Genomic DNA, 13,748 nt, shown 5'->3' on the forward strand with positions numbered 1-13,748 from the left:
CATACATGGAAAGCACCAGAGGCTGGGTTTTGAACTTGGATTTTCTGGAGTCAAGGCCTATCCCGTGTCTGTGTGCTGTATTGCCCAGTGTGCTGTAGGCTATGGAAGGAGCATTTTGTCCTTCCTGGATGGCCTCATGCTGAGACCTGGAAGACATAGTAACTGAACTGGTCTTGAAGACTGGCGAGATGTTGGTAAGTAGAGAAGGAGGAAAGGAGCTTCTGGGTGAACAGAAGCAAAGTCTTGCACGTGGGAAAGTGCAGGGTTTGTTCGGGGAACACAGGGAGATGTGGTGTGAGATGAAGCTGCCCTTGAATCCCCTGTGGGGCTGGGTAGTAGTTGAGTGTCGGCTTTGGAGTTGGATGGCTCTGAGCTTGAATCCTACCTTCTTCTATCTGGGCAACCGTGGGCCAAATACTCTAATTCTGGGTGCCTCCGTTTCCACCTCTGTGCAATGGGAATGATACTACTTTCTGTCTTTTAGAATTCGATAGCGTAAGAGCAAAGCGTGTAGAGCCAGCAACAAAAACTAGTCCCATCATTACGTCATTACCGAGTATCCCCTGATCTTCCATTTCTCCCAAACTGAGCACTTTCCCTCTTGAGCCCCCTGCTTTCAACCAGGATGTCCCTGACGACTAAATAATAAAGCCATGGGATCTCAAGGTTGGAACAGGCCATGGGTGTGGATGATCTTTTTGGTGCCAACCATCAGCAAGAAGAAAGAGTCACACCATTCCCTGGCCTCCTGAGATGTTGGGCTTCCTGCCCACAATGCCCCAACCCTGATGATGAGATTAGATGTTGAGTGAATCCTTCTCTCCTGAACTACCAGGGCTGGGGGTGGCATTTTGGGGTCAGTGTCCGAGAAGTCTCTGCAAGTTCCTCTCCATAAGCTGCACGTGAGCCCCCAGCAACCACGTACCCCTCAGCGGGGAGCCCCTGAGCCCCTTCCTCGCGGGGTTCCTGGAGCCCCACAGCGGTTGGTGATGTTCGTTTTCCTCAGCTTCTCCAGAAGCCCGGCTTCCCCCTTTGCAGGGCAAGCTTCATCCCTGACATAAACATGTCTGCAATGGCACATCTGGGACCCGTCCTTCCCTCCAACTCAGCTTTTGAATCCCTTCTATTCTTTTAAATTGGAATTCTGTCTTAACTGGTCCAGCCTGATAGAATGTCTTCTATTCCATCTAAGGACCCTCTGCCCCCTGGCCCCTCAGCCGCTGCTGGAGCTAGGACTTCAGAGGATTCCATCCGTAATGGCCCCTATGGCTCACTCCCACTGCCTTCCATCCTTTATCCCGGAGTCTGGCTGCTACACCTCCTCAGGATGGCTGTGTACACTTCTCTCTGTCCTGACGATTTTTTTTTTTTTTTTTAATCTCTGAGTCCTGTTCACCCGATTCACCCAGATTTTCCAGCCAATGAATAACCACCTCTTAACACCAGCCTTCCACTGCCACCACATTGCCAGTCACTCCCTTTGTCAGTAAGGGAATCCCATAGGGATTTCCGGGCGACACCACTCTGTCCCTCCCCATATAGCTAAGACAGCCTCTCTGTTTGCATTTTTGAGCCCCCAGATATGTTGTTCTTGGCCAGCCAAGGCCACTGGGCTGGAGGGCATTGCGTCTTGCCTCAGTGATACCAGCAAAGGCAGTCAGAATCCTTCCAGTTATTGAGCGGTCAGTGTCTGTGTCATGTGCTTGGCGTGGTGATCTCTAATCTTCACATCGACCTTGGAAACAGGTGTTATCTTCATTTTACACCGAGGAAGATGGAGGCCCTGGAAGGCTGCAGAGACCTTCTAACCCAGGCACACAGCTTTGTACTTGGTGATGGTGTCCACACTGTCAGGTCAGTCTAAACTGTGACAGAGAAGGTTGGAACTGTGGATTTCCAAGAAATGGTGATCTCTGGCAGGTCTGTTCTAACTTCTCTTTTAATATGATGGACTGGACCTTCCTGCAGGCTTCCTGACTCTATTTATTCCTATTCCTGGTTGACCCCAGGTGTAGGATGGTCGCTTTCGAGAGTCCACGTTCAGATCCTCAGGTTGTCCTCAGCATCTTCGCTTCATTCTGAGTAGAAAGGAATAGTGCGGATCATCTGGGTGGGTGCATTCACTTAAGGAAAGGTGGCATAGACTAAGATTGGGAGCAGGCCCTACCCACAGTCACAGAGGTAGTCAGGGGTTAGATTCAAGGGTTAGATATTTAGGTTACATGTTTGACTCCTTGTAATGAAGACCTCAAAGAGCAATAGCAGGAAGAAGATGGTTCTCTCCTGTAACAGTCCAGGCATAAGCTGCCTGCTTGTGGGGACCCAGGCTCCTTCTGTTTTGTTCCTCGGCCTTCCTGTGGGTGTTGTCCCTATTTCCATGGTCTAAGATGGCTCACTACCTGGTCTTCATTCCAGCCCGTGGGAAGGGCAAGAAGGAAAGGAAAGGGTACAGCCCTTCCCTTTAAGGATACAACCTGGAAGTTGTACGTGGCACCTTTGTTTGTATCTGATTGGCCAGAACATAGTCACATGGTCACACCTGGCTGCAAGAGAGGCTGGGAAATGTCTTTATTCTAGGCAGCCGTGGATCCAGTCAAAACTTAGGGGTTTTGTTACTGCTGAAGAAGGGAGAGTGGATCTTTGGTGGGGGACAGCTCAGAGTCTCTACCGTTGTGGTGGGATGGGGACTTAGAACCCAGTTATCCCTCCCTCCCTTGTTGCCTCTCAGTTCTAATCCTGTCCCTTATCACTTTCCCTCACTTACTCCTCAGCCCAGCTCAGGGCTGAGGCCATGTTACCTGGATCCCAAGGCAAGCCAATGTTCTGGCATGTTCTTTTAGGCTCCACACAGGTGCTAATGACAAACCACTGTCACTGCACAAAAATGAAAACTTTAGCTCCTCGTGGAAATATTGCTGCATTGCTAAAGTACTGTTACCTCCTTGAATAGTGAATACCTTCAGTATTTTCTTGTGCAAACATGATTCCCTCCACCTATTTAGAATTTGGTTACTTGAAACAGAATGTTTTTTCTTCGTTTACTGTTTCTGCTGCAGCGGTCTAAGAACACCTCTAAAAATGATGAAGAGGCCAGATGTGTCCATGGTGACCTCCCTTTTCAGATTCTCATTCTCCTGGCAACTTGTTCCTAGAGATCAATAGCATCTTAATGGAAGTTATGCCAGACTGTTTGGTGCCTGCTGTAGCGTTCTTTCCTAGGAGTTCAGGTAGTGCTCTCTCAAAATCCAAAGCTGGGAAAAATCTGTTGGTGTTCAAAACAGTGATTCTCTAAGGATTGGATGTTCAGTACCCTGCTTTCCAACCATATGGGATGGGCAGATGTACCCCAGACACAGAGGCAAACATGGCTGGGGTAGCAGGCAATGATGAGTTGCTGCCAAAAGTCAGGCAAGCTGGGCCCCTGGGGTTAAGGACAGACAGAGGAGCAAACAGGAGTTGAAGACAGGAAAGTATTGTGTCGCCAGGTTTGCAGCAGAGAGCCCAGCACATGTGGTGGAGAGGGCAAACTCCTGATCACTGACAGCTCTGTGACCTGGAACAAGCCACCTCTCTCTCAAGCCTCAGTTTTTTCTTTGTCTGCAGAGTGGGGATAGAACTTATTCAAGTGGTATTAAGATCAGTTAGAGATACTCTGTGACACATCTCAGGCACCTAGTAGGTGCTCAGTTAACCTCAGTGTCTTCCAAGCTCCAGCTAGCTGGCTAGAGGAAGGTTCAGCCCAAGTCAGGATCAGGACCCTGGAGAGCTCCAGGGAGTCCTGGTCCTTTGAAAAGGGTTGTGCTCTAGACAGGGGTCCCCAAACCCTGGGCCTCGGACCACGCGGCCTGTTAGGAACCGGTCTGCACAGCAGGAGGTGAGCAGTGGGCAAGCGAGTGAGCGAAGCCTCATCTGCCGCTCCCCATCGCTTGCATTTACCACCTGAACCATCTCCACACACACACCCGCCTCCCCCAAACCCCACCCCCGCACTCTCCCCCACCCCCCGGCCATCTGTGAAAAAATTGTCTTCCATGAAACCAGTCCCTGGTGCCAAAAAGGTTGGGGACCGCTGCTCTAGGAAACACTGCTGTTGCGGGGATGGACGTCAGCTTCATCCATCCTGTCTTTCTCACACATAGGCGAAGTGTTCTTTCTCCTGGCTGTCCACAGGGTGATTTTGGGGGTATATGAGCCCAGATTAAAGAACATCCCGTCACATAATGAGACAGTATATTCCCTTTTCATGTGTCTTAAGGCAAAAGGTGCAGTAAGCTGGCTTATTTTTTAGCACCTCTCTGACACCTGCTATACTTGGTTTTGAACTAAAAGAGAACACAGCTCAGACTCAGAACCTTTGGCTTAGAATTTAATCCCGTTTTATCTTCATTGCATTTATTTTTGCATTTATCTTCTATTCGTGGTAAGAGAGAATGGTTTTCAGTTTATCGCGGCAACTTACAGTTTTCTTATTACATAATATTTATTTAATGTAAAAGAGCATATTGATTTATAGAAAATATTAAGTAAATAATGCAAAGATGATACGTGTATGTGGCAAAAAAAAAAAAATGGGCCAGATGGTAAGAGTGATTACAGTTTGGGTTAGTTAACCTCGCCTCATTGTCGATGGTAGAATGCCAGCCCAGGGAGAGCATGGAACTTGCCCGAACTGCTCAGCAAACTGTACCTTCTGACCCTGTGGTCTTGGGTCCTTGCGCCAACACCACCCTGCTAGCTCAATGCCTTTTGAACAATGCTCAGCTTTCCAATTGACTCCATTATCCTAGAAAACGTAGGGAGGGGCAGCCCTTCTTCAACTTTCGTGGCATTCTCAGTGATCCGACCATCCCCTCCCCCTATGAAATAAATAGCTTTGTCCTGGAAGTAGGGAGAAAACACCCCACAATTCCAGTATTGGAATGCAAATGAGCAATTAGAGTCAATTAAAACAGGATACAGTACAATTACCACCAATTGTGCTAACCTTTATATTCAGAAGGACTTGACCTGCTAAAAGGAAATTAAACAATAGTGAAACAAAAAACAAAAAAAACCCAACCCAACCTCTTTCTGAACCAAAGGGTGTGCTTTGGTCAGGAGTCTCCTTTCAGAGGCCTGAGAGGTCTGACAGCTGAGACCCTCCTCCCCCCACACCCACCTCTCTGGGTCCAAGCCATCACTGGCAGTGGCCAGGAACAGCCAGGCTTGATGGTACCTTGTCAGTGACCTTATTATGCCCGTAAGCAGACCCTGCATAATTTAGCATAATGCCTGAGCCCTGCTTGGCTCCCTTCCAGACAGATCCTAGGGCGTCAAACATCTTGAAACTGAACTTTGCGCCTGAACTTCCTTGCCCTCCATCAGCGGACTCGCCTGTCTTTTAAAGCCGCATCTCCTGTGGTTTCCTTATTTATGAACACTCCCTAAAATCCGATGCAATTTTCTGAACCCCATTTTATGTGGTTCTAGCATTTCAGATGGACAAAGCACAAGAGCTATTCTGAAGACCTGCATTCTAACCTCGGGGTCCAGATGTCAGACTACTGATTTGTTTCTCTAACGAATATTTATTGAGCACATTGTATGTACCTTATGCCAGCCTGGGCACTGTGGATACAGCAGAGAATGTAAAAGACCCAACTCCCTTTTTCTGTGGAACTTACATTTTAGAAATGTTAAATTTGCAAGACAATAAAACAGCTGACAGAGAACAGCTACAGTGCTGGGCAGATGCTGGCGTGACTGAGGGATGGATGTGGGGTGAGGGGCAGGGAGGACGTGGCAGACAGGCGTAGTTTATAGTGAAGAGGGTGGCTCCTGACGTAAGACTGAGGTACTTGAAACCCACCACCGGGGGCCTCCCTGCCTGATGTGGACAGTAGATTGGACGATATCGCAGCTGGAAGGCAGGGCCCCTGGCTGTGAGGAGTCCTCAGCCCTGTGGGGATTCAGGCGTACCCAGGACTAACGCCTTGGGTGGCCCAGGAGCCGGGGATGGACGTTCCGGACAAAGGGAGGCATGAAAAGGCAGGGAGGCCTGAAGGAGGCCTGGCATGCGCCCCAGCGGCGGGGAACCTGGCACAGTGAGAGCAAAGTGGTTGGGGGAGGGGTGGAGACCGACGGAGTCGCACAGCAAGTGGGGGCAGCGCCAGGGTTGGAGCACAGGGTTCCTGACGTGAAGCCCAGCCCTTCGCTCTGTATCCCACGACCCTGAGTGAGAGACTGGGAGGTGGACTCAGGAGCAGGAAGACACAGGCCAGATTCTTATTTTTAAAACTTCGGCTATGGAATGGGGCTGTCACATGACTGAGAAGAAAGGTGATGAAGGGCCCTGCCGATGAGGATGAAAGCAGGGTGTAATTTCGAGTATAGTCGGAGATCACGTTGGCAGGACTTGACGCTCCTGCTGGTATGTGAGGGCAGCCTCGGTGCGGTGAGGCTGACTGCAGCCTGAGCACCCGCAGGACAACCTGGAGGTGCCTAGACATCCCAGGGGACCAGATCTGTGCTCATTTCCACATCTTTGGCTGGTTCCATACCTTCCCCGCCTGACTCAGCTCTCCCGTTCCTGCTTAGCCTTGGAGACCCAGCTCCAACCCCGCTGTCACTGCCAAGAGAAGGCCAGAGCCCTTCCTGGAGACCCTCCAACCTGCCTCTCTAGCCTCCTTTCCCGGTTTCACGCTGCTGTGGTGGGTTCATAACCCTGGGCACCTCACCCGTGTGCACACATCCAGCAGTTCTTGAGCACAACACCTGGTCTCACCATTCTGAGGGCCGGGACTAAGGACCTGCAGTGGATGGTGAAGGCATGAGTGAAAAATGGACTAGAGCAAGGGGAGCAGATAGCGGGTTCTTCCCAGATGAAAATGGGGCTGCCTGGAGTCCCACGCGGAGGGTTCTGGGGCCACATCCAGGCTTAGCTTCAGGGTATCATGATAGGGGGTGATGTCTGGCATGGGCACAGGAGGGATGTGGCAGCATGTGTACCATTTACGTGCAGGTTCTCGATAGCAAGATGTGTACTGTTTGGACAGTCTCCAGCTACTCTTGGGAAAAATCAAAGGTGATGTGCACGTGTCTAGGACGGCTGAGGGTAGAGACCGATTGCAAGGGGCTTTTAGGAGAGCTGGGCCAGCCATGCGTCTCAGTTTTCATACTGCTCTCCGCTTACGTGCATTACATAATGACCCTCCTGAACCACCTTTTGTACCCGGCTCCGGGCTCTCAAACATCAGCTTACTAAGGGATTGTTCTAGCTGAGGCCTGACACCCAGTGGTTTCACTTTGGCAGGCTGACTTGTCCGCGCTGTGGTCTTCGGGCAATTTACCTGAATATTTTATTTCCCTTACGGTTTTACAAAATGAGTGTCAAAAGGAGGGTGTGGGTGCCAGTGGAGAGAGTGGAGTTCTCCTAAATGTCCTATAGAAGCAGAGCCTCCATTTAGAACTCCGAACATTGGAATTGTTTCAGAATACTCATCAGCCACTTAATAAATCCTGCCCGTGTGCTGACTGAGGAGCAGTCTGCTCTGTGTACCGCCACGGGCATGGCAGGCTGCGTGTGGCCAGGTTATAAAGGACCCCTGATGCCACACCAGTGGCCCAGTCCGCTCACCACAGACCAGACAGAGCACAACCAGCACGTTTAGTCACATCAAGATGGTCCCATAGATGAAGGCCAAATGTCTGTGATTTTCGTTTGCTCTTACGTTTTACGGGATAACATCTTTTTCCCTAAATTTTGTGAGCATTGGGGGGTAAGCTCCAGAAATATCATTCATCAGGTCCTGGGCATTTTGGATAATTAATCTTCTGCCGTACAACAGAGACCAAAGTGGAAATTATACGATGAAAGCAATAGATTTTAGCCTTCCCAGCTTCATAGACTTAAGCTGGTTGATTGGGGGGTTCATTTTGAAGGAGGAGAATCAAGCATTTGTGTGAAATGCTGAAGATCTGTGATAGATTGTGCCTACAAAGCTAAGGGAAGTGGAGATTTTATAGCAATCTTAATTAGCTCTCTGGGCAGGAACCATCGACATTTACTGTTTACTGGTCTCTAATTTATTATTATTACTAGTATCGTCTACTGGTCTATAGTTATATATTTGACTTACTTTCAACTTCTTTGGGTGACCATATATGTGACAGCAAGAAATTGTTTGTATTGATTATATGCCTTGTCGATTGAGCCAGTGGTTGATCTGGGGCCATGGACATCGAAATTTGTGGGGCAGAGTTGTGGGTGGCCTGAGGTGGGTACCATCATGGTAGGTTAGGAACGGTGTCTGGATGAGATCATCCAGGGTGTGTTGGCAGGACCCATGGACACCACCCCCTGCTGCTTCTTATTTCCCGTTGTTCAGGACTGAGTTTAAATCCCTGCTTCGTCAATTACCAACCAAATGACGTAACTTCTCTGAGAGTCACGTCTCTAAAAATGGGGAAAATAACACTGAATTTGCATTGCTGTCGTGGGAGTCACATATACAGCCTCATGGTTGATTGCATGACCTTGAAGTCAGACAGGCCTCCTTGTGAATCCCACATCGGCCATTCCTTAGCTGGGCCACCCTAGGTGAGTTAGCAGTGACCTCTCTGACATTCCTCATATCTAAAAAGACGGTACTCATAACTGTCTGAAGAATGAATGCCTGGTGTGTGGAAGTGGTGAATAAACATAGCAATTTCTATTGTCATGTGCAAAGTGCGCAGCATATAGTAGGATTTTATTTGTTCCTTCTTCCTTCCGTCTCCATTTCCCATGTCCTGAGCTCCTATTCATCCTTTACGGGACAACATCTGGATCACCTCCTTGGAGAAGCCCTCTCTGACTACCCCTGAGATTAGCTACTCCCTTCTCTGTGCTCCACCATCCTTTGCGTTCCCCCGATTACACAGTGCATTAATTATCTACCTACATACCCGCCTGTCTTTTCTGTCAGTGGGAAGCCTCTTGAAACAGAAACTTTCATCCTGTGACTCCCATTCATTCAGGAGTCTAGCTCAGTGTTCGGTACATAGGAGTGTTTAGGGTTTGTGGGTGAATGAGTGAGTAAATAAATAAATGAGTGGAGTGAAGGCCTGAGCCGCTAGTGAAAGAAACCCTGCATGGCAAAGGGGTGAGAGGCTCCAGAGTGATGGAGGGATTAAGATCTTAGGTCCTAGAGCACAGGTTCTTTACTTGAGGAATCTGAGCCTCTGGACCATCCAAAAGCTGGTGCACGTATCTGTGAAAGTGCACACTTGGGGGAAAGGGGGAGAGGGTCCATAACTGTCATCAGATTCTCAGAAGTGTCTGTGGCCCCCAAATATTAACAAGTTGATGCTCTAAATAGGTGGAGGGATGAAGTGATTGGAGGAGAGGATGTGACGAGGGAGAACAAGTAAGACAGGAGGGGACACTGAGTCCTGAGGGCACCTCAGGTAGAACAGGAACTCCTGTGCTCTGTCAAGGTGTTGCTGTCTCCTTCCACGCGGCTTTTGTTCAGGAAAGCTTAGGGAGGATTTCGTTCCTTTCACCGCCTTGATTCTTGCAGATTCCATGGGCTGCAAGGGTCTCTCAGGTTCATGGGGTCCAATCGCTTGCTTCCAAGCAGACCAAGCGGAAATGATTCCAGGAAAACACTGGGTCTTTCCCACCCTAAACAGCTCCCATCCTCCTCTCCCCCTCCCATTCCCTTCTCTGTTTTCTCCTCTCCTCCTCTCCTCCCCTCCCCTCTTGGGGCTTCCCTGGTGGCGCAGTGGTCGAGAGTCCGCCTGCCGATGCAGGGGACGCGGGTTCGTGCCCCGGTCTGGGAAGATCCCACATGCCGCGGAGCGACTGGGCCCGTGAGCCACGGCCGCTGAGCCTGCGCGTCCGGAGCCTGTGCTCCGCAACAGGAGAGGCCACAGCAGTGAGAGGCCCGCGTACCGCAAAAAAAAAAAAAAAATGTTGGTCTTGACCCATTAGTGAATTGACATGAATTTAAAGGGCCATGACCAGTGTTTAAAAATGACAACAGTATGATAGAAAATACTAGAGTGCATCACACATGTGACATGAGCATGAGTTTGTGAAACTTCCTGTTTCAGCTCTATGTGTGTATGAGTTGTGATATCGTATATATTGCTTTCTTCCGTTCTGGTCCAAAAAAGATTGGAAAGCACTGATACAGCACCACTGTGGGCTCTCAGTAGGTGCTCACTGCAGGACCCAGCCTCGCGGGGGTGGGTACGAGAACAAGCTGTGTTCGGGCTCACTTCTTACCGCTGCGCTGGGCGGCCCTTTGCTGCCAGCAAGAAGTTAGGGGCCTGCCGCGTTGCCTGCCACTGTCGCTCCTTCTTGATTGTTCCCTCTCCTCTCCTGGCAGGTGGTGTATGTCACCGCGACGTTCCCCTACATCATGCTGCTGATCCTTCTGATCCGGGGGGTCACGTTGCCCGGGGCCTCCGAAGGCATCAAGTTCTACCTATACCCCGACCTCTCCCGGCTCTCCGACCCACAGGTAAGAGTCGCTGGCTCCGTGCACAGCTGCCCTCCACCTCTGGGAAGCCTCCTACACGGCGCCTCAACGACCCACTGAGGGAAGTCTGTGGCCCCTTCTCAGAATACTTTTCAATGCGTAAATTACATACACAAGGAATCAAATACATTGAAATACAATCACCAAAACATGAAAAAAAGAGATTTATGACATGGTAATGTAGCAATATCCAGCATGAGGAGAATAATTTCCATGATTTCAAAGCAGTGATGAGCATACATGATATTTGGAGAACTCTGTACAGTGATATGAAAATATGTGGGATCTCTACCGATGACAGTACTGTGGTCTGTCGCCTGCCTTTGTAATTGAAGGAAATGCTAAATTTCAGTGAGAGGTCATTTAAAATAAAAATACACTTTTTTCTCCACCTAAGAACACAGATCTCTGCAGGCGTGCTTCTCCGAGAGAAACTGGGTCTTTGTTGGTGATTCTCCTTGCGGGGGTAGGTCACAGAAACAAAATAACTGGTGACCTGGCTAAGCTGTCAGTTGTCTTTGGAAAGGCATCAGCCGTTCTGAATTCTGGGTAGAACTGTTTATGCCGAAGCCTCTCCAGGTGGGTAGGGGTGGTGTGCCTGCAGGGGGGAGGTGTTAGACAACAGATGAACGCAGCGTCTTAGGGGCCCAGGTCTTCGCAACCTCCACTACTTGTTAGAAACTCCTGGGGAGCTTTTGAACATCCTGATTCCCACCCAGAGCACAACCCCTACCATTTAAAACAAACCCTCTGGGGGTGGGTCTCAGGTCTCAGTATCTTTTGAAGGCCCCCTGGCAATTCCACTGTGTGAAATAACATGCCCAACAGATATCTTAGTGGGTGAAGAGGCGCTCGTTTTTCTTTGAAAACAAACACAGATCGTGCCGTAGAGTGTGGAATCTGCGTTCAGCTGATCACGAGGCTTGCAAGAGATGTCAAGTCTTCCGTCTCTGGCTTGCGGCCGCCCCCTCTTAGGAGAATGGGGTTGTGAGGAGCGCTGGTTCGCGCAGCTCAGCTTGTAGCTCATTACGGTGGGTTCAGGTGGACGGCGGCGGGGCCCGTGTGCTCGTTTCTGTCTCAGTTTGCCCCGCCGTGAGGGCCCCGAGGCTCAGGCCCCAACAAGGAGCAGCCTGAGTTGCAAGCAGAATCCCAGGAAGAAAGAAATTAGCTCCTGACGACTGGCTTCACTAACTCCAACCTCCGATGCCAAAGGCTCAGTTGAAGAAGCAGTTTTGGAAAACAGATTTCCACAGTGACTGCCCTGTGCATTTTCGTTAGGTCCACAAATTCTGCCTTGATCCGGATGGCCGTCCTGTTCCCTCCTCCGCCCACCGGCTTGCTTCTCCCGGTCCTCAGGGCTGGCCAGTCCCGAGCATCTCCCAGAGTTTCCAAACCTGGCTGATCCTCAGAACACCTTGGCACATGCTGAAATGCATTTTCTCGGGGGGCTGAGATGGCACCTGGGCATCTGTATCTTTAAGCTTCAGAGGCCATTCTGATGATCAGAAAAGTTGGCAAAAACCCAGCTGATACCTACAACGTTGGAGCCCTACACATAAGACACGTGTGCACACACAGACACACACCACACGCAGAACAGAAGTGAGGCCAGGCGGTTCACCATTCAGACCCCCTGCCCGAATCATCCTAGTTTCCTACCGGATCTTTCCTTTAGGCCTCTGGGTCCCAGGCCAGCACATATCGGCAAGGCTGTCCTATGGAGCGGCTGCTTGGAGTGGTGGAAAGCACACGGGGCTGGGAGTCAGGACGTGAATTCTTCCTCTGGTTATGCCACTGGTCCTGAGTGACCTTCGACAGGTTCCTTCTCTCTTTCTCCTTCTGGGCCTCAGTTCCCCGCTGATGACATGAAAGGGTGAATTCAGTCAGCGGTTTTCAAAGTAGATTTGGAGAGCCCTGAGTTTTCCATGAGCGTGAGTCGGCAAACTGTGACCTGCACGCCAAATTCGGCCCTCTGCCCGTTTTTATAAATAAGGTCTTATTGGAACATGGCCATGGTATTATTTTTTTTTAACCTATTGTCTGTGGCTCTTCAAAGGCAGAACTGGGTAGTTGAGGCAGAAACCATAGGACCCCCTGTATCAAGGGTTCCAAGACCTCCCCCCATCACCACCCCACATCCAGTGATTTATTAGAAGGGCTTGCAAGACGTAGAAGAAGTTATTCTCTTGGATTTGGTTTATTTCCATCATCAGTGGGAGAAAAAGACACATCAGGCAAAGTCTGGAGGAATCCACACCAGGCGTAGAGCAGTCTCTCCCCTTCCTGACGGGAGAGGCTGCACAGAACGTCCTCTTTCTTCCAGTATCGAAATGCGGCAGCACGTGGGCAGCACTTCTGCCCAGGGGAGACTGCTCCGGACTTGGAGTCCGGGTTTTTAATGGGGGCATTTGATTAAGTGCATGATTGAGCACAGTCCTCTGGATTCCAGACCCCCGTCAGGAAATCCGGCATTCACTGTAAAGTGCATTGCTTGTGTGGACAGTCCAGGCAGGCTGGTCCAGCAGAATTGAGTGCCCCAGGCATGCGGACAACCGCATCGCTTGGCGTCATAGGGAATGTCGAAGCGGAGTTCCTAGACACCAGGGCAAGCCATGCCTCCTGGAGAGCAGCGTCAGGCCTGCTGTGGTAACGCTTTCCTGCATACCTGCAAAACATTAAATATTCACTGTTTGGCCTTTTCTAGAGAAAGTCTGCTGACCCCTGAGTTGAAGAACCTTCAGACACCTGTGAGGGGAAGGTTGATGGGCTCCGACCCCCACCTGATCCCCCCACTCCATCCTTGTTGCCCTCTGCCTCTACTGCCACCAGCCTCATTCAGGCCACCACCATCTCCCATTTGACAACTACAGAAGCCTCCTAACTGGTCTTCCAGAAGTGGCTCTTAACCCCTCTAGGCTACTCCCCACCCAGCAGCAGAGTGATCTTTTTGAAATATAAATCTGGTGGGCACCTCTTTGTTTAAATCCATTCTGGGGTTCCCTGTGGTCTTTGGAATAAGATCCAAGTGGAGGGGCCTCTGAGGTCCTCCGTGAGCTGCCTCCTTGCTGCATCCCCCATCACTCTCCTCCTCTATCATTCCACACCTTAGAATTCCAGATTTTGGGCTCCTTTCTGCCCCAGGACCTTCGCACATGCTGTTTCTCCACTGGGAACACTCTTTCTCCCCGAGACCCTCCTTCTCCACCTTGCTTGAGCAACACGCAGTCACCCTTTAGGATTCAG

General features: G+C 50.2%; 1 protein-coding gene across 1 annotated transcript in view; it reads left to right on the forward strand.

Moving 5' to 3' along the window:
* The window catches only part of SLC6A11 (solute carrier family 6 member 11), a 121,907-nt gene that overhangs the window by 43,653 nt on the left and 64,506 nt on the right, over positions 1-13,748 (forward strand). Inside the window, exon 6 of the mRNA XM_060023056.2 lies at positions 10,353-10,487. Within this exon, the coding sequence (XP_059879039.1) occupies positions 10,353-10,487 (135 nt within the window). The remainder of the gene's footprint in view (positions 1-10,352; positions 10,488-13,748) is intronic.

Source organism: Delphinus delphis, chromosome 10, assembly GCF_949987515.2.
Source record: "Delphinus delphis chromosome 10, mDelDel1.2, whole genome shotgun sequence".
Taxonomy (NCBI): Eukaryota; Metazoa; Chordata; class Mammalia; order Artiodactyla; family Delphinidae; genus Delphinus; species Delphinus delphis.